At 41.3% G+C, this 25,872-nt stretch overlaps 1 protein-coding gene across 4 annotated transcripts in view; it reads right to left on the bottom strand.

The window, feature by feature from the left end:
• Positions 1-697: 697 nt before the first annotated feature.
• TMEM164 (transmembrane protein 164) overlaps positions 698-25,872 on the bottom strand; it is a 48,715-nt gene continuing 23,540 nt past the window's right edge. For 3 of the 4 annotated variants that reach the window (XM_076347390.1, XM_076347392.1, XM_076347393.1), the window contains 3 exons: positions 18,574-18,652; positions 7,582-7,682; positions 698-7,186 (listed from right to left, as the gene is read on the bottom strand). In XM_076347390.1, the coding sequence (XP_076203505.1) occupies positions 6,980-7,186; positions 7,582-7,682; positions 18,574-18,652 (387 nt within the window). In that variant the 3' untranslated portion in view covers positions 698-6,979. The remainder of the gene's footprint in view (positions 7,187-7,581; positions 7,683-18,573; positions 18,653-25,872) is intronic. The other variant, XM_076347394.1, reaches the window with a different exon arrangement.

Genomic DNA, 25,872 nt, shown 5'->3' with positions numbered 1-25,872 from the left:
TTGCAGTCTATTTAAATGTATTTTTAATTACAGCCCTGCACATTTCTGAAGTGCATTAAAACTACTTTGCCATCAGCTATGGTGTGAGATTGTCCGAGTACCTAAGTTTTGAGCTGAAAATGTCTGTACATGTTCCGTGATCTTCTACTAAAGTGACACAGAACAGGAAATAAAAGTCACTACCAAAGTTGTGGCAAGAACAGTGGAAGAAACATAGAGAAAGCATCATAATACTGTAATACTGTTTCCTGAGCTCTTTACCTGAAAGACATGGAACATTTAAACAGTGATTAGAGGATTTATGTCCTACGGTGAGGTCTGCCAGCAAACTCAGGCTTGGCTTGTGTTGGTTGACAGAAAACAGGCACAGGTCATACTTAAATGTTTAAAACTTCCAGAAATCCTGGTAATCATTGTTCTCACTTACAGAAACTGCTACGTGCAAGGTAGACTACGTCTAGCAGTACAGACGTAGTCTGTAGTAGTAGTCTGTTCTCTGCTTAAGAGGGGAGAATCCATATTCTTACCTGATTTGATGATTAGCTATCTAATATTAAAAGTCCCTCTGTGACTCTAACTGTTAATATTACAAACTGAAGTGGAAAGTCAATTTCGGTTTTCTTATCTAGTTTTAAAAAGTCTTAAGCAAGACAGACTCAGTGCCTGGCGCGATTAGAATGATAACAGAACTGTACAGTAGCCATTAAAATGCCTTTATTTGTTTTAATTCAAAGGTTTAACAACTATTTGCCCAGTGATCTGGACTTAGGGCACAACAACAACAAAAAAACCCAGACCAAAATACAAAACCAAGTACACAAATTACCCCTTATTTGTAAATGTTACCTCATAACCAAGTTTTAACACATTAAAAAGTTTACAAAATTTATAACACTCTTAGATTATTCAGAACTAACAGCATATGTGGCAGTTGAGCCTCTCCACATCCATCCTTGCCCTTGCCATACCATTCTGTGCCTGGATAACGCCACCCTTGAACTGGAGGGTTGGGTAACTGGAACCGCGAGTTTCCAGACTGCTTTGCGCTTCAGACCAGTGCCTGAGCAACTCCAGCTCCCTAGCACAGCTTGGCTGGTGGGAGCGGTGTGGGTATGCTCGCTGTTCTGCCTGCTGCGTCCTCTGCAGCATTGAGATAATGACTCAGTAAATGCAGAAAGAATTTTAAAAAAGTACAAAATTGACCCTGAAATAAAATCATTTAAAAAAACAGCTTGGCTTTGACTAAGTTACGCTAAAAGCTGCAAGACAGATTTATAGCAATATCACTTCAAGTACGAGAGCACAAAAATCAACAGATTTGTTATGAGTCTTGTCACTGTAAAAATGAAAACATCAAAGTTGACCTGTCTGCCTGTAGAAACCTTTCGCCTCCTAACAGAAGGGCTGACATATGCCCTCTTCCTGGTTTTTGGCCTTTTCAGAGCTTTGTTAACTATTAAGACCAATTTAATTCCTAAGAATCTGCCTCTAGTGAAAAAATTGCAACAGCGAGAAAAACAGCACGTCTATATTTTCCATTAGCTCTAGATGCATAGGAAACAAATGCCCGTGGTTTAGACTCAGGACATAAAAGTAAAGTACAGTAATTTAACGGTTGCAAATAGCCATTTCTTGAAAGGAAAATACACCTGGGCTTTACAAGATGCTATCAAATGTACAGAAATATCAAAACCCTGATTGTGGCCAGACACGGATAAATCTCCAGTGAGGTACTCTATAATCTTAAGGTATGCAAATGGGCTGACTTTTCATTTCTCCCAACTTCAGCAAGGCAGCACCTGCTTAAGCACAAGTCGGCTTTGCTTATAAGCAGCGTTCGTCAAGCCCCAAGAAGCTGAACCAAAACCAAGTATAGCTAGCTGTGTGTTCGCAGGCTGTGGTTTTTCATTGATTTATACAAGCATGGTCAAGAGCTGTTAATTTTCACACTTCAAAAGAAACAAGACGCAAATTCTTTGGTGCTTAAACAGGAGGAAGTTAAACAAATGGCTACAGCTCAAACACAGCGTACAGTGTCTGAGGCCTTGAAAAATAGCACTGCATGTATCCTGGACAGCTAAAGCCTTGGCACAATAATCTCAATATTCACAGGCTGAATCGCCAGATGTTATGGTGGGTGCAGAAATTTTACTAGCTCACTTTTCTGCTCTGGAGGGCTACTTACTCTGAGGCTGCATAAACAAACCGATCAGCAAACAAGTTGTTTATTGTAGTTACTAATGCTTCATTTATGTGTATATTTGGGGGCAAAGTTAGAGAGTCATTCACTGGCAGAAAGAGCAATCCATTTCATCGCTCCTTGTTTCTTTCGTTTGAAGTGCCTACAGTACTAAAAATTAGGAGAGTAGAGGGCTCTGTTCAGACACCTTAATACAGACCAGCTTCTCTGTGCAGTCCAGGCATCGGCACTACACAAGAAGTTTTTTCTGGTATTGTGCCCGACTTGCTGGCGGACAGCAAATCGGTCCACTTCAGGGTGAGATTTTACAGTCAGCGTAAGCTGCTGCTGCAAGGCATAGTCTGACTGGCTGTACGGTCCACCTCCTGCTCCGCCCCATAGCTATTGCTAATGTTTTCCTAACTGTTAGTACTGTGACAAAAGATTTAGGAACGTTTGACCGGGGAGGACCGGGACTGCCCTTTCGATTGTACACTGCACTGCTGCAATGTAAAATCTCATCACCAGGTACTGGCCAACAGCTTCAAGTTATCTTGACACAGCTTGTGTGCATAATAACCACAGGAGAGAATGCCAATTAGATTTCAAGAATAGCAGTATAGTTTTGCTCTTAGATTTCCAGCATAAATAAGCATAAAAGCAACCAAAGAAATCATCCGTATAGCATAACTGCCTATAAAATAAACAGTTCAGGGAAAAGAAAATCAGCCTCTGCCAGGGAAGAGAATAAATAACCCCTATGGAGATTTAAGTATGCTGCTTTCCCATTCAACCCAATATGCTGCACATTGAACAAGCTCTGTGTGATGCACATTCCAAACAGGCACCAGAGACAGCTGAGGAATAAAGGCTGTGAAGTTCCATGACATTAGCTTCAGAAGTTCGTTCCCTTTCTGCTCCCATTCTGATCTGTTCTTCTGTGAAGCTTGTGTCTCAGCTAGGCTGATACAGTGTCTTGCTGCCATACCATAAACCAAAATGAAACACTAAGTTTAAAAAGCCTTCAAAAAGGGGCAAGGGGAGGGAATAATTTAACTTTTGGGCCCCCTCACTACAAGAAGGACATTGAGGTGCTGGAGCATGTCCAAAGAAGGGCAACGAAGCTGGTGAAGGGTCTGGAGAACAAGTCTGATGAGGAGCGGCTGAGGGAATTGGGGTTGTTTAGCCTGGAGAAAAGGAGGCTGAGGGGAGACCTCATCGCTCTCTACAACTCCCTGAAAGGAGGTTGTAGCGAGGTGGGGTCGGTCTCTTCTCCCAAGTATCAAGCGATAGGACGAGAGGAAATGGCCTCAAGTTGCGCCAGGGGAGGTTTAGATTGGATATTAGGAAAAATTTCTTCACCATGAGGGTTGTCAAGCATTGGAACAGGCTGCCCAGGGAAGTGGTGGAGTCCCCATCCCTGGAGGTATTTAAAAGCCGTGTAGATGCGGTGCTTAGGGACATGGTTTAGGGGTGGACTTGGCAGTGCTAGGTTAACGGTTGGACTCGATGATCTTAAAGGTCTTTTCCAACCTAAACAAGTCTATTCTAAGCCAGCTTCACTGATACTGTACAAAAAGCAAAGAAGCAACAGCTTACCGTCAAAAAGACGTGAAGGTTCCACTTCCCTCCCGCCTGACTCCAGTCGCACCATTCAACTCTTTTACAGCAGCTCCAATACTTCTAAAATCTTTACTGAGTGTAGTAGTTGGTTTACCTCTCTATTTTTTTTGCTGAATTACCTTGTTCAGTTAGTCATTTTAGCAACTTAAATTGGTATAGAAGAGTTCAACAAGCTCCAGAACCTGCACGGGTAAGGTTTGGAAGGGGAATACTGAGTGTCCCGTTGGCTTTGATGAGCAGTTCTGTCAGCATACTCCATGTTGCAAAATTATGCCTGAAATTTCTAGTGCGACTCAAAACAACGGGACCAGCGTAAGGGAGAAAAGCATGAATCGCAGCACAGTGACAGCGACAGGCATCTATGATACAGGCTGGGAGGGAAGGCAGGAGCAATCCCTTACAGTGGCTCTGCTATCAAAGTCAACGGTGCAAGTGGTACAACTACACCAAGAAACCTGTCATCCAGATTGCCCCAGGGATTTCCCTCGCGTTGGCTATATTTAACATTGCCATTCCTGCTCCTGAATTTTAAGTCAGTCAGAAGAGCTCACAAATTTTGCATTCCAAGCAAACGGCCTGCACTGAGACACCTGAGCTTGTTTAAATGCTTCTGCAGTCTCAATTGACCAGAGGCCGTCAATGGTGGCAAATAGCAGCTGTTTATACTTGTTTAGAATGCGCTGGAGCACACGACTATAGATAGGAAATGTTGTAGTTCAAAAAGAAAAAAACAAAGGCTGCTACTTTCACATAACTCAGAAATTTTTCCAGTAGCTACAACGTTCTGAAGAAAAAATAAAGAAACAGGAAAGATTCTTTAAAAAAAAAAAGTTAAGCAAATAATAATGCTAAATAACGTTTGCAAAATTTGGTTAAAATCATTCTATTGTAACCAAACTTTCCGTCTAAACAGGACTGAATCCAACACAAGGCGTTTTGCCAAATTCTTAAGCAAATAAGTAAACCATGATACACTTGACAGTAACCATGGGGAGGGAAGAATCACTGTGTGTTTCATTCAGCTCTTCATAGGAGATGAAGTATATTAGTAGGGGGCATGCTTTACATCCAGCACTGTGCATCTTAGCATCTCCCAGCAACATCCTCTATTTCATCATGAAATACTGAATATGCCGAACTAAATAGCAAGAACTTCTGTCACTTCAGCAGCTAATTAAGTGGTCTTCCACAGGCGGACTCAGGCCTTCAAAACCAACGCATTCTTTCTTTAGGCCCCACTCTACAAATACTTAAGCAACATATGCCCAGCTTTCCTGAGGCGGCAGCGAGACTGCTCAATGAGATTCATTATGTACTTTTGGACATTTGCAGGATCAACAATTGACCGTTAACTCTGTATGCTGGTAGTCCTTATTATCCCGTGCTTTGCTTTCTCAAGCTGAATTCTGATTACAAACACAAGGAGCCGTTATACAGAGCCGTCTGTATAACTAAGCTATACGTGGTTGATGGATAGTTTAGGTATACGTCTCATGTTCTCAAGTTGGGAGAGTACAGTACATTTATTATGTATATATACACACAGCAAGGCGTGGAAGAAAGCCAGAAACCAGTTTGTAAATTAGAACATGGGACAATATATTTCTGATTGAGGTGGTTTTTTTTTTAGTCATACGAAGTAAAAATATTGGAAGTAGCCTTTTGTTCCCTCTCCAATGAAAATTTTTCTTTTGGGGGGGGGGGAAGTCAACCACTTCTCATTCTTACTTTTCCTTCTTGAGGTATAAATGACTGTACCTTAACTTCAGAATATATCTTCAGGTGATCCAGCTGGAGGAGGTATGATGGTTTTGTTTTATCTTGCAAGTCACAGCTTTGACAAGACAATGAATCTGTAAATTGCAACAAACTTTTGTACAACAAAATTCCTGCAGCCCTGAAACACAGCAGTCTGCATAATAGACTCACAAGTAACTATCTGGAGGAACACACTCAAGATTTCCCATCTTTCTGCTCAAGTTTCTCCTCTAGCCTTGGGAAATTTGAACAGGTACCCACAGTTTACTGTTCATCATTCTGCCTATCTACATCCCGTTCTCCAAAAGACGTGTTGACAGGAAGATATAGTCATATTAGTAAACTGGAACACTTTCTTTTCAGTAGAGGCCTGCACTGATTTGACATTCCTTTTTATATCTGTATTTTAAAATCAGTCTACAGAGTGTATTAGAGCTGTAGAGAGAGAACATCACAGTTCCATTTTGTTTCTTCACTAACCGCTCTACTGAGCGAGGATCAGTGTAGAACACAGAGGAGGAATGTTTCAAAAGCTAGTAAGTAAAAAAAGAAAACGCTGATGTTTACATTGGACTTTGTATCTCCACTCCCTCCCCAGTCTAAGCTAAGTGAAAAACCCATTTTGTTCAAAGTCAGGTCAGAACAGTGGATGAAATACCTTATCACGGCTTATACGTAACACGGTCTTTTGAAATTATTTCAACATGGTGTTTTTCCACTCGCTCAAATAAAAGCATCTCCATAGCGTCAAGATCTGATGGGACTCAGCCAGATAGATATTTATGCACAGCAGCTTAGAAATTAAGTAGTCGATTTAAAAAAAAAAAAAAACAACTTTTGAATGAGTTATTGTTCCCTAGCATTTTCAACCAGCTTAAAGAAAATACAGTAGAACCTCACTGTTTCGCACCTACGACTGGGAGATTAAGCGTACATCGTTTCACTGTGACCGTTTTGCAACATTCAAGTGCTAAGAGTTAAGCCAGGATGATGCACTTCAACATGTGTTCTGTTCGCATCAGTGGAGTGTTGTAATTCAGCTTTATTTCCTTATCCTGTGATGTAAGTGTACTTACATTTAATGGAAAATAAGTCAAAACGAGGTAGCACTGCCACTCTCTTTGCTGGAATGTGGACAGATCCTGGCCTAATTTTGAACAGTGGCTTAGCAAGATTCTGCTGTAATCTACACAAAATGTATAAAACACGAACCTTCTCCAGATTAAGGCCACTAATTTTGCCATTGGCAATAGGCAGTGAGAAACAGCAGTTAAAAAAAACCTCACTTGATTATAGAGGTGTTTCTGAGGCAATAAACTGTGGGGAGAAGTATAAACACATTGTCCTCTCATCCCTCCTCTTTGTTTTCCAGTATAAGTATCTCTGCTTCCTGTACGTACTGCTCCGTGGGGAGAAATTTCAGTCTATTTTCTTAGCTGGGAGTCTGAGCAAGTCCACGCTACATTTAAAGATGGGGACAGCACTGTAAAACAGTAGGATTACAAGCTTCCCGTGAGTCATGGTCATGACAGTCTGATGTCCAGATGCCCAGATTCGATACCAGGGCCCATAAAAAGGATCTGAGACGGCTGGGCACAACATGTTGTTCAAATTCACTTCTGTAACCTGAGAAAGTGACAACAAATTTATAAATTAACAATATTTTTGTGTTGCACTGATTCAGACCCCTAAAATGGTAATTTTGAAATTACCGTAATAATAAAAAATGTTGAGGTGACAGTCCTTTGTTCAACACACGTAGGGCAGCTTTCAGAAGGAAAGCAGATCCAAATTCAGTTGTGCATTTAATAGATGGATTTATGCAGGTACATAACCAATTTATGAAATCTTTTACCGATACTCGTGAGATATGAGATACAAATGCCCATCAGAACATGCAATTCGAAATCTGCATGTAACTAGTCTTATCCATATATATCTGGACACTTTGAAAAACTAGTCAGCATTTTTACTTTGAATGTACTTGCACTCTATCCATTTATTAACCTGTATTTACTTACCAATCCCAGAATCTGCAAGATGCTAAAATGATATACAAACATAAACCCCGTGGATAAAAGAGCCCACCAGAAATTGCAGAGTGGTTCTGGAGTGTAGATACCTTGAAAAGAAAGGAATACATTAGTGTTCAGCTGAATTGCCGTGTCCATCAAACACTCATGAATAATCCTCTCTCTTCTCCTCTGTGGATGTTAGGGCATCTGGCTTTAGCTGATAACCTACTCAATACCATTACAGTAATTAATATCCGAGAGCCTTATTTCTTACCTGGAGCGGCCTGATGGGTTTCTTCCCTCCTTCTGGTCCAGCAGTAAAACGTACGCTATGTTACCTCATTAAGCTTGCCTATCTTTCACCAACACCAGTGAGTTTTACCTCATTCTTCCTTCTACCGCAGAAGTACCGAATGATTTTGAAATACAGTACTGGTATACAACGAATCTTCAAAAATCAGGTTATTTATACTTAAACGCCTCCTGCTTATGGGGGCTATGACTTCAGCATGCACAGAACTAACCTAGGTAGTGGCAGATCCTGCACAGCACTGTGTTAGAGCATAGCCTAATCGCCATTTCCTAATTTTACGGTTGTTTAACAACTATTAAAAAGTAACTTGCGCCAATAATGCCTAGGAACAGAAAGGCTGTATCAAGGAGTCAATCCAAAAGTATTCGACCGTGCTTTTAAATGAAAACTGCTGTGGAGATATTTTCAGAGATACACTACAAACAACTTTATAATCAGTAGATATCACATATACTGTAAAATATTTTTTTCCCTTCAAATGAAGTAGCGGATATCACATTATTCCTGGGTTCACCTTTCTCCCTCCTCCTGAAAGTAGGTTTTGTCAATTTACTGACAAAACACAATGTCATGTGATCTAGAATGTACCGAGGAAATCGGAGCTAATAAAAGTACCCTTAGATACAAGGCTATTTTTGGAATTAAATATTCAAACATCATATGGTGAGAACAAAAACAGTTTACAGAGTTCTCAAGATTCTTACTAGCAGACATGAAAATTTCAGTATAAGATATGGGGAAAAATATTTTTCTTACGACTTTAATCACCTAACCTAGGGACGCAGAAGAAAAAGATGCACAATGTCATGCTGCTCAGCTGCTATAAGAAGTTGTAGAGTTTCAGATGATTATAAAAATCCATTGGCATTTTTTAATCTGCCTTTGTCTGTTGTCTGATCCATTAGATATCATTAGATATTGGAACGTGTATCCAGTGTTCAAAGGACAGCTTACAGCACAGAGTGCAATACTCAGCCTTCGCGAGCTGGCACGAATGTAATTACCAGGAAGATTCAACAGACTTCAGCATATAGTGTACAAGGCTACTGGGAACTCGAATAACTACACACGCGTAGCTAGCTATGACAGAACTCGCCAGCCTAAAGCTGGTATGAGTATACCGACGTATGGTATGGTATGTAGATGAAGGCAAGTAAGCGCTGTTACTTGCTTTACCACACCACCATATAATAGTGCACCCTGTCTCAGGTTTAAAATCCCTAGAGGACGGCTTTCTCAATCCCTGCTGCCCTTTTACAATTCTTTTCTGCGTAGTTTTCTTCCATAGTTTGTACCCGTCGTGCCAGTTCAGATTGATTCTGCAGTAGCTACCTGAAATAATCTAACTTAAATATCATTTTGTGAATGTTACAAATTCAAAATTACCTACGCTTTATTGTCTAAAACTGTACACCTATTCATTGTTCCACTCAAAATAACATCGCTTCTCTGTTGCTAGTCAACAGAGAGTAAGGAGTTGATCGTATGCTTGAATGACAGCAGCACATACGCACCCCATGTATCACTCACTGACTTCAGTGAGCAACACTGTTAGTGTAATTACCCAGGATCCAACTGCACACCATGTTTTAGTAAGCCGGCTGTGACTTGGTGCAACCATGATAAATATGAGCGGAGAAGCTACTTTGAAAGCATAAGGCAGCTTATCAGATTTCTTATCCAGTGGGTAGGTGAAGGTCAGAAGTGTCTGAACTATAAGCAAAATCCAAAGATAAAAGTGAATTCTACATGAGTAACTTTAAGTGGAGTGCTCTACAGGTAAAGGGAAAAAATTCACAACAGTCTAACTCTTCGAACATGCTTAGCAAGCATGATCGACGAGCTGGTCTCCTGTTTAGAAAACGGTACAGGAGACTTCACTTAAATAGCCATGATATTCATTAAACTCCATTGCCCGAAAACATCAGATACGTGATACCACCTTGACCGTGGTTTTTCACTAGAGAGAGCAAGAGAAGCAGCAACTAGCCTTGGTGTCAGAGTTCAGGAGACCATGGCTCTATTTTTGGCTGCACCAACTTTAAGTGACTTGGTCAAGCTCTACAGAAACTCTTTGTGCTCCCTCCTCAGCTGTAGAGTAAAGAAAACATCGTTTGACTTGCAGGTTTTTTGTATTGTCTTTTATATGTTATAAAACTTATATGCAGTTTTAGGTGCATGTTTAACCTAGATGCAAAACACAAAATTTAAATAAGTTACCTGAAACAGCTCCCGGGAACTGGCAGGGCAGTGCTATAGCAAATTTGGTTTCACCTGAACTCGCCAGGTTGGCAGCTGCCTGTGTTATTGCAAAAGTATTCGACAAAGCCTGAGAACAGATGGTAGTAGTCTAAAGAGGTAAACACTCAGAGAAGCTAGAATCCAGAGACCTTGATATTTGGGGGACTTACAGCGCAGGTAGTATATAAACTCTAAAATAGACAAGTGAACCCAGCTATGAAACCAGAGTGGAGGGAGAAAGCAGTCATTAAAAGACTAAGGAAATTGCACAAGATGACAAAACAGAGCAGTGGCATAATTTGGCTTTGAACCCAAGCTTCTCATGTCCAGCTTCAATCTAGTCAGGGAATCATGTTTCAGAAGCCACTTAGGAGAGCGGTTCAGGTTCCTCCAGCAAAGAGTTTCACACTGCTACATCCTCTCTCTCTTGCAAAGCTTCAAAAAAAATACATTAGCAACTCTCACCCTCTACAGACTTTTGATCTCGCTATATAATAGAAAAATCCCTCCTTGCTAGACTTTGCAATCCTGAAAATAATAGTGTGATTTTCAGCAGTATCATTATTTGGACATCAAGGGACAAAAAGGAAACAATGACCTCCACACAAAAACATTTCAGAGCGCTCTGGATTCCCAAGAGTGCTTTGGGAAACTAATTTTAAATGCATACCTGGGGTATTTTCTGTACATTTCTCATTAGACAAATAGTCACTATAGATTTTATTACTCTACAGTCCTGCTATTCGACAGACGACTGTTTAACGGGGCAGTGTGGTCCATTTTCTGTAGCACACCGTCTGTTAACAGAAACGTACAAACAGGAAAGCTGAGACCCGGCCGAGTGGTTGGTTCAACGGCCTGTGTTGGCTTTGGCAAAAGCTACTTGCTGCTTACATAGGAAACCAATTTCAATAGGCAGCAGTGAGTTTCACTCTCTATTGACTAAGGATCGCAGGCAATTCTTATATGTTAAGCACTTTCAAAAACTTAATCCAACTGCCAGTCTGGCACTAATCTCATTGTCAAAAATGCTCACGCCCCAGTCAGTTGAGACCGTTCCAGATCAGGGTCATCCAAGTAGGCTATATATTTGCTCTTGTGTTGAAATAGCATGGCAGTGGATATTTCAGTTTAAATTAAACTTCATTATTTCAATAGCATTGATAGGAAGGATTTCATATAGGTTGAAGAGTTTGGGGTTCATCATCTGCTTCTGCAATGAGAATTTGTTGACCTTGAACATGCCAAGTAGTTAATTTTGCCACCTAGGAAATGGAAGCATGGCTTTAAAAACCTAAAGATCAACAAAGAGACTCAATTTCTTTTATACCGCTTCCCCCCCCCAATGTCTTCTGCTAGTTCTAGTGCTCTTATGAACTATTATTCTTCTTTAAAGTTCTCAAAACACAGGCCTGTAAAAATTTGAACGCAACTTAATAGAAAGTAATACTCCTTTTGTATTTCTGTGAAAACATAATGCAGGAGAAAATTACTCCTCTGTTTGAAGTAGGGAATTAGAACCTAAATATAGTACAATTTTTTAATTTAGTAGGGTGTTAAAATAATCTCTTTTTCCTAGTTAATGTCTTGCTTTCATTCCCAGTACATTTCACAGAGCTTTACCAGTTTTCCAGCCCAGCACTCTCTCCTTCGGTAGTCTCGCAATTACAGGTAGACCTGCTTAATGCAAAACTCAGAGCAACTATTACAATTCCTTCATTTTCAAGCTTATAAAAATGTGAGGGCAAATTTATTTCCATTTTATTTCCCTTGATCAAAGGGTTAATTCTAGTAGCGTGGCCTGTTGAGCCAGCCTAGAGACCAAACTTCCTTTCCAGGGGAAAACAGGAAAAATGTTCTCAAGAGGGTGAGCCTGAAATCCACCGTTTCCCCTACAGCTCTTCTGAATCTGTGTGTAGATTTCAAAATACTGCCTTATGCCAGGAGATTTCTGTTTCCCTGAATGCCAGCTACCGTCATCAGAATCAGCTCAGACAGGGGTCTTTTACCTGTTCTGTTAACAGGTCTATTACCCGTTCCTCTCAGCAACCATTTTTTATATTCCATAAAGAAGCAGCAGCAGTTCTTCCTCTTCTTTCATACAGTAGTAGTTCTTCCATATACTGGTACATACCCTTCTAAACTTCTCTGTCTCCTACCAAGAGAGAGGAGTCTTTAACAGACCCCGGGCCCACTCAGAGAACGCCACATTAATTTCCTTACTTAGTTTTAAGTGTTTCGTAACAGGCCACCACAGTTTCAAAGGAGCTGTAACTGCATAAAGCTCAGAGGGTCACACGGCAGAGGCGTGTCCCCAGCTCTCTTAAATCATCAAACAAAACTATCCTGAAACGATCGAGCTGCGAGCAAGACTGCAGCAGGAGCCTGCAGCCAGAGCAACAGCACGCCCCTCCAGTCGCTGAACAGTGCCACAGCTACCCTGCTGCTCGAGGTGCCACAGTACAAGCACGGCTGGACAGTGAACCAGGCACTCACGTCTAATACACGGGATTTGGGAGGTAGAGAAAAGCTGGAATAGGAACACGGAAGCTGCCAGCAGGAGAGCAGGAGAAGAATACACAAGAGTTGACAGCTCTCCAAGTAATTAAGAGTTTCAGTGAAAGTACCGCAGATTATCAAGTATTTCAATGAGGTTGGAGATAAACCAGATTTAGGACTACCTAACTATATTCAAATATATAGTGATTTTTTTCCTGGATTACTCCTAAAGTATATAATAAAGCCTGCTTTATAACTCCATTTAAAAGCTAAGGAAAGATACTGCTAAATACAGATAAGTGTCACAAAGCGGGGAAGTGGCTGAGAAAGGGTACAAGAGATAGGAATGTCTTTAAATACGGTAATCCCTCACTCTTGCCAGCAAGTCCTAACAGCCAATGGAAAGCACAAGTTTAGATCCCCAATTGCTTTAATTGCGCTTTCCTAGTTTACAGCCACAGGAAAAACGATCCTTTCATCTGTACTTGGTATCTGTGTTCCACATCTTACAACTTAGCCCAGCTTCTCATTAGGTAAGAAACGCTGCACTGCCCTTAAGGAAGGTGGCTCCACAGAGCTGCTTCTGTCCATCTCCTGGAGTCCGACAGAGGCATGCTCCGTGAGAGGGGAAGAAAGGGGAGGGGGGGGAAATCATCGACTTCTACTGACTTTCTGACAATGCCACAGAACTTCATCCCTTCTGATGCCACTTCTGAAGACACTTAGATCGAAAAAGAAAAGGGCTTTATGACTTGAGTCAGAGAGACAGTTTCTTTATTGCTTATAAAGATACAGCACTTGCCTTATAAGCTGAAAATTCTGACTCGACTCCCAGAAAACAACTCACCTACTTAATCATTTAGGGTGTATGTGTCTGTCCACTTGTGCACAGCTGTACAACAGTGAACCAGCTCTTAAAATACGTGGGGCCAGACCACAGGACTGTCCAGAATTTGCAAGGCCATTACTGTCAGTTTTGGCTCCGGAGGAAGATTCCCCCCCCCCCCCCCCCCCCCAAAAAAAAAACCCCAACCAAATCAATTTACTCTCTCCACAGTGTGGACAACCTGCATTTCAATTGTGAATTTTGAGAATTTGTATAGCCATTTTGACAGAGTGGGTGCTGGAGACTATCTCCCTCTGCAGGCTGAAGTGTCAGAACTGCACAACCATTCCGTGACACCAATACAGAGGTCTCTGATGAAGCATACATGCTATCCTGGAACTTCAGGTGCAGCTGTCCATACATCAGATTGCTCCTTAAAGTGACAAAATCCTAAAAAAACTCAACACCAACCTCCTTTTCTACTTCATTAAGTTATTAAGTCAACTAAATAATGCTGGGGATCTCAAAACACAAGGAAGATTATCTCCTGAACTCTATTGCTAGGGAGCTGCTAGAAATTAACCCTTGTTTCAAACTACTGTGGAATGATATCATTTGCTCACAGCACGCAGGAAATAATTCCACTTTGACTAAATTTCAGTATGATTTGAAGCTCTGAAATAAGGTGCACATCTAATCTTGTCAAATCCATCCAAAAATCTGACCAAACTAGCTTAAGGACCAAGGCAGTCAAGAACTGAGAGTCTCTAAGGCTGATGCAGTGCAAACTAGATTTTTTTTCATGACGTTAAGAGTATATAGTTAGAAAAACTAAATTGTCCTGAACATCACTGAAGGTCTCTAATACCTTGATCTTAGAAGGTCAGGTTAATGCACTGTTGAAATAGTTGTGGCAGTTTGAGACATTACAGTTCCTCAGCTGCCATCTCCCTAAGCCTTCTATCAGCAATCTGTATCCCAGTAGCATGAAGTGTAATTATCTGAGCGTACTCATATGCTTCAGAAGACTGGCTTAGTTGCAGATGAAAGCAGTTTGAGGAGTTTTTCAATGAAGGGGTTGGTTCCATGGTCTAAATCTGCGCTGCTGTGGTTCCCGTCTTCTTCCTTCCACCGTGACCATTCATTCATTCATTGCACCTCCCTTTTGCCAATCCTAGCACTCAGATGATGCAACAGTAAACCAATCCAGAAGCTACGAAAGCACTCATACTTTTTTGACAGGGAAGCAAGGGTCTCAGCTCCTAAGGACAAGAAAACAGTGACCTACAGCTCTGGTTCAGCCTACCCAGGAATGCTGTGTCCTGCCCAGATGCATGCTATCATTTTTGACAGGGTTCACAGGTGATAGGAGGTGAGATTCATTCAGCAAAAAAGTTGCCAACTGCAGATACACTTCATGTAAGAACTGCCTTGAGTTAGGAATCTTCTGTGCTGGCCTGTTACATCTGCACTACATGTATTTTGCTTAAGAGCCTCTTATTGCAGCCAAGAAAGATCTGAGCCATAGTGCATAAGCAGTTATTTTGTCTAGCCTGGCATGCATGTGTATGTATACACGCATACGTGCACCTGGAAAGAGAATACGTTAGAAAGGTGTGCTGGTTTTGGCTGGGGTAGAGTTAATGTTCTTCACAGTAGCTGGTATGGGGCTGTGTTTTGGATTTGTGCTGGAAACAGCGCTGATAACACAGGGGTGTTTTCGTTGTTGCTGAGCAGTGCTGACACAGAGTCAAGGCCGTTTCTGCCCCTCACCCCACCCCACCAGCGAGCAGGCTGGGGGGGCACGAGAAGCTGGGAGGGGACACGGCCGGGACAGCTGACCCCAGCTGACCCAAGGGATATTCCACACCGTATGGCGTCATGCTCAGCACATAAAGCTGGGGGAAGAAGGAGGAAGGGGGGGACGTTTGGAGTGATGGCGTTTGTCTTCCCAAGTCACCGTTAGGCGTGATGGAGCCCTGCTTTCCTGGGGATGGCTGAACACCTGCCTGCCCATGGGAAGGAGTGAATGAATGCCTTGTTTCGCTTTGCAAAAAAACTTGGACGTGCAGTTCTGTATAGGATGAGCCTCAACTCAACTCTGCTTCAGGTGTTCTGCTCAACCTTCCTTTGAGAAATATTAATATTACGACTGAGATCCTATTAAGGCCATCAGTAATACTGGCAGATTCCCAATAAAACTGAAGTAGTGTATTTTTCCATATACAATCCATTCCTTTTCATTTTTCCAATTTTACTACCCTTCAATTACTTCTCCCAAACATAATCCATAGATTCACTGATGGAAATTTCTATTTAAAATACAGAAATAAAGCTGCATGCTGATCAACATCAGTGACGAAAAAGCAATTTTCACAAGATACAGTTAGGAAAAAGGGTGGGATCTACTCAGAAAGTACTTTAAACAAAGGTGCTAGTGAAATGACAAAATATTAACAAATGTTTTCAGGCCGAATAATTTTTCTATCAAAAATCAAACATTAGGTCTCCTGTGGCACTAGCCATAACTACTACAAAAGTCCATGTGTCTTTTGCTAATGAGGTATTACAGTCAGTCAGGTGATCAGGAGCCAACTGCATCAGAAAATGAACAGTTATTAGTTACGCAGCCTAGGGCAATCTCAATTGATATATTTAGCCAACAAAGTTCTTCTAGAAATTTCACTGCTATCACGTCAACATTAGATGGCAGCAAATACCTGTAAATTAATAAAGGGCAAAAATTTAGAAAACTGCACTAGGGTGACAACTGTACGACACAAAGCCCTTCAAACTGCAGACACAGCCCTATTAGCCCCAGAAAACAGGTGCTGAAGAACCCAGAGAACCTTTACTTCAAAACAAAGAAAAAGCCAAACCAAACCAACCAACGAAACAAAAATCAGAGGAACACATCAAGTGGCATTCAAGGACAAACTTTAAAGCAAAAGAAATAAATGTCTTAAAATGCTGTTATAGGGGAATTTCAGGGCCATCAAAAGAAGGGGTTTAGTGACATCACAAGAGCTTGGTTTGCCGTTGCCTACGGTGTACTACATGGCTGTTTACACTTTCTCCCCTCTCCCCACCCCCCTTCTGCTTCAATGATTAGGAGTTTGTGTAACTTCTACAACTATACTGCACTTTAGCTTTACTTGCCAGAATTCTAGGATATCGAAGATGGATTAAAATTAAATGTGGCTGGCATATTTCTCTGATAAGAGAAAGAAACAGAATGATCTTTTGAAGTATGATACTTCACTTTTTCCTTTGGATCATTTTTATTTCGTTTCACTCAGCAGTGAAAAGCCAAAAGGTTACAAACCTATAGTGAAATAAGTGTGAAGGATTAGAAAAGACGGCTGGTATAGATACCCTCAGCAAGTTTGCAGGTGACACCAAGCTGAGTGGTGCAGTCAACACACCGGAGGGAAGGGATGCCATCCAGAGGGACCTGGACAAGCTTGAGAAGTAGGCCCGTGTGAACCTCATGAGGTTCAACAAGGCCAAGTGCAAGGTCCTGCACCTGGGTCAGGGCAACCCCCAGTATCAATACAGGCTGGGGGATGACGGGACTGAGAGCAGCCCTGCCCAGAAGGACTTGGAGGTACTGGTGGATGAAAAGCTGGACATGAGCCGGCAATGTGCGCTCGCAGCCCAGAAGGCCAATCGTATCCTGGGCTGCATCCAAAGCAGCGTGGCCAGCAGGTCGAGGGAGGGGATTCTGCCCCTCTACTTCGCTCTGGTGAGACCCCCCCTGGAACACTGCGTCCAGCTCTGGAGCCCTCAGCACAGGGAAGACACGGACCTGTTGGAGCGGGTCCAGAGGAGGGCCACGAAAATGATCAGGGGGATGGAACACCCCTCCTACGAGTAAAGGCTGAGAGAGTTGGGGTTGTTCAGCCTGGAGAGGAGAAGGCTTTGGGGAGACCTTCTTGCAGCCTATCAGTACTTGAAGGGGGCTTATAAGAAAGATGGGGACAGACTTTTTAGCAGGGCCTGTTGCGACAGGACAAGGGGGAATGGCTTTAAACTAAAGGGGGGTAGATTTAGACTAGATAGAAGGAAGAAATTTTTTACGCTGAGGGTGGTGAAGCACTGGACCAGGTTGCCCAGAGAGGTGGTGGATGCCCCATCCCTGGAAACATTCCAGGTCAGGCTGGACGGGGCTCTGAGCAACCTGATCTAGTTGAAGATGTCCCTGCCCACGGCAGGGGGGTTGGACTAGATGGCCTTTAGAGGTCCCTTCCAACCCAAACCATTCTATGATTGTATGATCCTATAAAATACAAAAGTTTGACCAGAATGGAAGAGGCTATGCTTGTTCTGAGCATTTGCTAACTTGTATCCCATTGCTTGACATCACAACCTCGGGGTTTTCATTAAAGGCTACTGAACATCTGGAGCAGAAATTACCACCTTTTATTTCCTGGATGAAACAATTTAGCTCTGCTAGAAAATGCAGCTGGAGGCATGTCAACGCTAGAGGGGGGCAGAGCATCACACCAGATGAATACATACTGCATTCCCTTCTACGGAGCAACAATTAACAAAAATCACTGGCCAGTGGAACAATTTGGGATTCCCAGACTTACTGAACTATTACGGCGTAAGTGAGTGCAAGATCGTAAACTTGTTAGAAGAGGTAACAAGCAAGCTAGCTCATTTCACTAATATGGGTCACTACATTTCATTAGAGCTTCAGAATTTCAGGAATTTATCTAACCAGGCAACTAATATTTACGTGGGGATATAATAATAATTTTTTTTTTCAGCTCATTTTAAGTTGCAGAAGGCAAAAATCTTAAAAATACATCCCACCAACAACTTAGAATGTTGCAAGATGGCAGAGATGCTACTCAAGAAGACAGTGCACATTATGCCAATACATCCTTGATATTCCTTTGGGCAAAACACCATTTTTTTATTCCCATTTCAGTGCCTGACACAAGTCTCTGTTACCCAGGTTATAACTTCAACATAACATCAGAAACTATTAAGTAACAACATAGAGAAAATTGGTAAAAAAGAGTAAGAGTAAAGCCTGTGGTGACCCTTAAGCACAGCTTTTTCATTGCAGGGGACCATTCAATACATACAGAGTAAATTGCCAACCTACCTCCTTTCCGCAGCAGATAGATGGGCACAACATAAAGCATCACATGCTGGATGTAATAAATTTCCATTTCAAATGGAAGCTGTGGAATAAGGAAAATATCTGTAAATGTTTTTCATCACTAATAACTGAGTTACAAGGAACCATTCTCCTTATGACCCATGACAATCCCTTCAGTTCAGTTATTTCATCACCTATGTATATTATCAAAGAGATGACATTAATGGTCAGTGCTCTGAAAGTGCAGCTAACTGTACCCATTCCATTCCCCTTGCCACAAACGCAGTGCAGCACTTCAAGCAGACAATCCTCAAAATTAGCCAGAAGCACAGCAAAGAAGGAGTAACATAAGATTGCTCTTTTCCCTTTCTTAGTTAGCATAAATTACCAATAACAACGCAAAACCCTAAAGTAATCAAGCCAGAAACTACACATACCCCATATGGCAGTAGCCTATTTAGAAAGAAAAGATAATTGCTACCTTGTGAGTGATAGAACTCTATATAAAAGTGTATAAATGAATATAAAAAAGTAATTACTGAGGAGACCTGTGCAAAAATCAAAAGACCCGATTTAAGGCAATCTGCATGCATGTGTGAAACTGCTAAGCTTTACCAAATACAAAATAAAATAACCAATATTTTATTGGTTTTAAAGAGAAGCTGCAGAAGGATGTATGTAAACAAGTTACCAGTTAGTAGAAATCAGATATTTCTCACCTGCTGACAACTTTTGGGAAATTACAGTTAGTCATTTGTGTGTTTAGTTGAATTCATGTTACTTCTTAGAAGAGGTCAGACAGACTGTGCTAAAATAATACTGTGCTAAAAATAACTTGAACCACAACTCTGAGTTTAATTTGAGCCCCTTAATCCAGACCCAACTAATTCTAGCTCTTTATCAGTTAGAAAAGGTGATGCACTGTATTTGAAATTTATTCCTGTCTGTAAATGCCTTTGCCTATATCTATTTGTTAAACTAAAGCAACACATTTAAAACTGAACAGTAATAGTAGGACAGATTCAAATTCAAAATTCAGAATTCAACTTCTTGCTGCAGCTCACTTACAAAGCTGAAAAGACATACTTCTCCATTATTTTTCAGAAGTGAAAACTGGACAATACCACCACACAAGTATGAAATCTCACAGGAATAACGCAAAGCCATTAGCTTTGGTTCAAATGCAGACTCATTCTATCATTCTGCAGGCTAAAGTGAATCCAGATGCAAGTCCTACCATCGTGGCTTGTCTGTTGGGAAGAAGAAAGGAAAAAAGAAAGAAAAAAAAAGCGCCTTGCTTTTCTATTATTGTTCTGAGACACTGAAGTCATATGATTGAAACAGAAACATTACAAAAATTTCTACATCGACAGATGTAGTAAAGAGAGGTTGAAACAGAGTTTGGTTTTCTTCCTAAATAGCAGTCAATAAACAGCTGGTAATTAATATAGTGACCTTTTAAATTCAACAACAATTCTTATATCCTATTTTGAATGTAAAAGATGCTAAACCCAACAGCTGGATTCTGCTAGTCCTGGCATCCCCCAGCTGAACACTGTCAGCGTCCTGATCGCAACCTCCAAGATGTTCAGCCAACTCTCGGGAGACTAAGCTAAAAAAAATCTTCCATACAATCTGTTGAGTTATTTTATTCCAAGTATTCTGTAGCAAAACATAAAGCCAAGCAAGACAATACTATGCAAAAGCAAGAACTTCACGGAAGTTGTCAGGTTTCCCCAATCTGAACCTTTTCTGCTGTTCTTTGTTGAAAGACACAGAGGGCAAAGTGAGGGAATCAAAATTATTTGGGAAGAGGCTAAAGCAGTTTTCCTAACTGGAGAAAAAGCTGTAGCTCTCCCAGTTGGAACAGGCACGCTTCAGAAACAATAGCTCCTGATATAAACTACACAACGTGAGGCGCTCACTCCTGCCAAGGAGCATTCTCTATTTAGTATCTGCGGTTTCATAAGGGCTTCTACACTCGCTGAGTTGTGAGGGTCAGTTACACAAACACTACGCTCAGGACACTTCTGAGAACAAAGTAACAGTTGTTTTGCTGCAGTAGTGTTGACAATATTTTTTTTTTTGGTGTAAAACAAAACATCTTTTTTTCACTATAAAAGATTGCTTGTTCTGAAGCCTGGCTAATTATGCAAGTGCATTTCCTGCTATAGAGCTGCAAAAGCAGCATTTCTGTACAACCTAGCCCTCAAGTTGTATAGCCAGGCTACAACAAACAGAGAAAGAACCCACACAAAAGATGAACTATAAAGTTGTACTGAGCAACTGACTCTCCTAGCTCTAAAGGTCTTGTCTATAAACTGTTTTATCAATAAAACACTCACTCACAGATAGCAGATAGGTACCTTTTATATGCAAAGAGCAACTGCAAGTGAAGACAAGGTAGAAGGGATCAATCTAGGATTTAAAGAACCCCTTTGTGAAAACAAGGAAGCACTTCAGCAAGTGGTAAAGTTTGAGAAATTAAAAAAATCAAGGCAACACTTACAGAACAAAGTAAGTCAAAATATTGAGTTGGTCCCTCTAATAATATTTGACCATAGGCACCCGTGAAGACCGCATGTATTTAAACCCAAACTCCAACAATCTCCAACGTGGACCCTCTTCACAGGCCCCAAGAGACTTGGCCTCTGCTGTCAGATGCCACTGTGGAAACCTAGCAGCCACTCTAAAGAGCAGTATTTCCCTAGTAGCAAACCAATGATGTTCACGGTACACTTCTTCAACCACACCTGTCCCCAGAGAGATTCAGAGTCACTGGATATTTGTTACCAAGATTCTTCCTGCATTTCATCTTGTTTCCCTTACTCAGAATCTTAAAACAACTAATGGTACAAGACAAAAGGACAAATTACCTATTTCTTCTACTAACTTATATCCTAGGCTCCCTCAACAGTGTAAATGAATACAGAGGACAGGCTACTCTGTTACTCAAGACAATAAGGAAGTTTTTCTCCTTTAAAGATTCTTAGTTGTGGCAAAGCAAATCTGCTTCATCCATTCATAGGTTTTAACATCGGTATAAAATCATATACGTTTCAAAACACACCAAACTAATACTGACATACACAATTCCTCTAACATACAAGATCAAAACATGCTAACAAAGTACTCTGGAAATAAATATTCAGACTATTCACTTTTTACATTTTGTAATGAAGTTTCTGTTAGAAAGTAAATGGTGTTTTGTTCCTCCAGGAAGAGTTTGGCTCAAAGCAGCCACATGTGCTTCTAGCCCCCACATCAGCCCGGTATGATGTAGATTCAGAAGTGCCACATTCCCCGGACACATGCTAAAGGCCCTGTGGAAAGGACCAAGAACAGTGAGCAGGCAGTAGACCTTCACCCCAGGAACGGGTAAGTTATGTACGGTTCTATAGTCTAGCTAAACTCCTAGCAGCTGCTTACATTGCTTGCAAAACTGTCACGAAGGATTAGAGCTCACCCTTGCATCTCTGAGCATGAAGAGCCACAGCCATCAACAGCAGTCCTCCGAACACGTGCTTGATGTCCTAACTTAAACCAGCTACTGCCCTAAGGAAACAGCTAGGTCTTTTCATCGACTGCGCTAAGCTTTAGAAAAATCTCTTCAAGACAGCAGTAGAGTTGAGCCCAAAAGTCAGATATTCAGATGAGAGTTTCCCCCCAAAAGAGTATGGCACACAATACTAGTTTAAACTAGTTTAAACACACTTAGACACAGCAGTTGGTTTTCAGTGGGCTAGGAGGCTACCACATTGCTCTGTTTTCTGAAAGTAGTACTCCTCCCTCTGTTAATTATTTATACCTTGGCCTTGTATTTGCAACAACAGCTCAAGCACTGTACCGTGCAAGAGGTCTCCCTCCATCATCCTCTACAAAGACTGCAGAGTATAGCAGAAAAAAGGAATAGAAGGAATTCAACTCCCAGATTCTGGTCTTTTCTGTAGCACATCTAGCACGAAGTCTAGTAAACATCAAACGTCATTCTGTACCAGCCACCTTCTTAGACATAATCAGTAACTCAGATTCATAACCTATAATCAGTAACTAGTTTCCTAAACATAATCAGTAATCAAAGAAATAAACCAGAATCATAGATTTTTCTTTTTACCTGCAAAGCAGATCACAGAACAGATTAAACAACAGAGGAACCTATCATAAAGTTTTACAACACAAAAATCATGGGGCAGACAACTACTAGGCTCATGTAACATACTGGTTACTTCTCGGCATGGTTAGGGTTGTGATAGCAAATTACTTATTTGGCAGAGAAGAAACAGCTGCCAGAGACGCTTAGAAGAATGGTCTAAAAATGGACATGAAGACTTAAAAGAAAACACCACCAAACAAAACCCAAACACAAGTGGCACTGGGAAAACAGACTATTTCCAGTCTTACCAGGAGTCATTTCTCCAGCGTACATCCACGCTGGCAAACAGCCGAGAAGCTGACCCATGCTCAAGTTACTGTCACACTATTCAGGCAGTTCTACAGCCCAGGCACCAGCTTATGCATCTGGCATAGATCAGGCAAGACATTCCCATATATTTGAATATTGGGAAAGAGTAGACTGAGAAAAAATTTTATGTTAATATTGGCATTAATATGTCAACAGCAAAGCCCCAGGAAATAAAGGAGTAGCAGGGCTGTCACCCGTCTGCATGACGGTCTAAAGCAGCATCCCAGATTTGATTTGCAACAATTCCTTTTCATTACATTTTGGGGGCAGAGTGTTTCATTTAGATTTCCTGCCATACACCTGCTTGTCTGTAACCGATATGAACGCATATTGATGAGTCCCAATAAACAATCTCTGTTTCAAGGAGGTGTCTCAACCAGTATCCACCCTCCCAGCCGTTCTACACAATCCAGTCAGTGCAGGCGATTAGAATTCCCTTAAAGTAGCATTAATTGATCAGTTTTATCAATGAATTTTATCTAGTTTTCATTTTCAATTCATGCTGTTAGGGTGGGGCATGTATACAAAGGGAAAGATCAGGATCCACACCTCTTACCAAAGGCAGTGTTAGGATGCATGAGCTATATAACTCATTAGAGTTTATGAAAAAGCATCTCTTGTGCTGACAGTCTGTAGAGTGAAGACACCGTAGAACACAGGACTAGAAATAACATTCTGCTACAAGGGTGGAGGGGACCAGAAACATAACTAAACAAGAAACACGGCTGTATTTTCACTAGTATATGAATTCCAGAAAATCCAACTAGGGCAAGGCAAGGCCTCAGGATTCCAACTCATGACATACCAAAATTCTGACAAGTTTTAAGAGAATTTTTTTCTTGGTGTGCTGGTTTTGGCTGGGGTAGAGTTAGTGTTCTTCACAGTAGCTGGTATAGGGCTGTGTTTTGGATTTGTGCTGGAAACAGCGCTGATAACACAGGGGTGTTTTCATTGTTGCTGAGCAGTGCTGACACAGAGTCAAGGCCGTTTCTGCCTCTCACCCCACCCCACCAGCGAGCAGGCTGGGGGGGCACGAGAAGCTGGGAGGGGACACGGCCGGGACAGCTGACCCCAACTGACCCAGGGGATATCCCACACCACGTGGCGTCATGCTCAGCACATAAAGCTGGGGGAAGAAGGAGGAAGGGAGGGACGTTCGGAGTGATGGCGTTTGTCTTCCCAAGTCACCGTTACGCGTGATGGAGCCCTGCTTTCCTGGAGATGGCTGAACACCTGCCTGCCCATGGGAAGGAGTGAATGAATGCCTTGTTTTGCTTTGCTTGCGTGCGCAGCTTTTGCTTGACCTACTAAACTGTCTTTATCTCGACCCATGAGTTTTCTCACTTTTACCCTTCTGATTCTCTCCCCCATCCCACCAGGGGGGAGTGAGCGAGCGGCTGGGTGGGGCTGAGTTGCCGGCTGGGGTTAAACCACAACACTTGGCCTGTCACTGCAGAGGATGATGCTCACTAAGAAAATCAGGAAAAGGCATTGTTCAGTGCACTGCTGATCTCAACTGAATGCATTTGTTTTGACTTTTATCAGTGTTTTGAGTATTTGACTAGCACTATATTTGACGTTTATTGTGTCTCATAAAAAGGCACCACTGTCTTCTGGTCACTCAATTTGATTCTACAAACCAGTTCACATGAATGACGCAATGGACACAATCAGGCATTTGTAGAGTCAAGTCTAAAAACAGGAATTATATGAGGTAAAGAATACCAATTTCAGAAACAGTATTTTTCCAGTTCCTCTAGAGATAATATTTGGACTATTTATCACCACCAGCAGAAGGTAGATTTACATTACCAAATAAAAGTGAGATTGTGGACTCCACTTACACACCCGTACCATTTTAATGCACATAGCATAGGTAACTGCTGAAAGATGCAGAAATCTTGGCTTTAGCACCTACCAGCAACCAAAGCACAATATCCCAACAGCCCCCAATGTGCAACTGGTCTGTTATTTTTCCTTGTGCCAGTTAGATTAAGCCAATTTAGATATGACACAATGTGTTACCATAACCTATTCCATTTTGCTGTGTAGGCACAGGCATTTCAGGCAAACTTTAGTACAGTGAATCATTACCTTAACAGTCAACAGAAATGCAGTAGGCAATGATCAGAGGCGCTACACAGAGTGCACTGTAAGTACTGCTCAGGGTATGATTCTGTTCCTAAACCAGATTTAGAATGCGTACCTCTCAAGCCAAATAGTTCTAATAATAGAATATAGCAGCTTCTGGAAACATTAAAACTGCACCATCTCAGCTGTGTGAGCAGAGACAGCAAGTCCGACACCTCTGGGACATGTCCTGTTTTTTACTTTATCTATATCAACATTTTCAGGACATCAGCTTGCAAAAAAAAAAAAAACAAACACTTTTAAACCAGCAGAAAGAGTTTCCTATAAATTTGATTAATGCAATATGAAAGTTCAAACAAAAACAATTACTCTCCGAACACTTGGAGTCTTTGTGGCAGTTAAATGAATTTACTCGCATAGCTAGGTTATCAGGACCTACGCTGTATTCCATATAATATAAATACAAAGTAAAAAGAAATCTTTCTCCTCCTGTATATCTTCGTATACCTTTCTTCGCTCCCACTTGGGAACCTAACAATCTGATTCCTTTAGCATCTTCTTCTCTATTTACTTAAAGGTCATAGAAGATTAGCCTATTTTCCATGTGAATTATTAATGCTGACCAAGAACGATTTTCATCATAAGAAAGGAATGAAATTATGAGAGAAAATTAAAATACCCTCTATTTCTGAAAGGGTAATAAGAACTCACAAACATTAACTGAATAAGAAACAAACTGTTTTGTCTTT

This window comes from Aptenodytes patagonicus, chromosome 9, assembly GCF_965638725.1.
Source record: "Aptenodytes patagonicus chromosome 9, bAptPat1.pri.cur, whole genome shotgun sequence".
NCBI lineage: Eukaryota > Metazoa > Chordata > Aves > Sphenisciformes > Spheniscidae > Aptenodytes > Aptenodytes patagonicus.
Note: the sequence above shows the minus strand (reverse complement) of the source record. Positions and strands in the feature narration are given on the sequence as shown.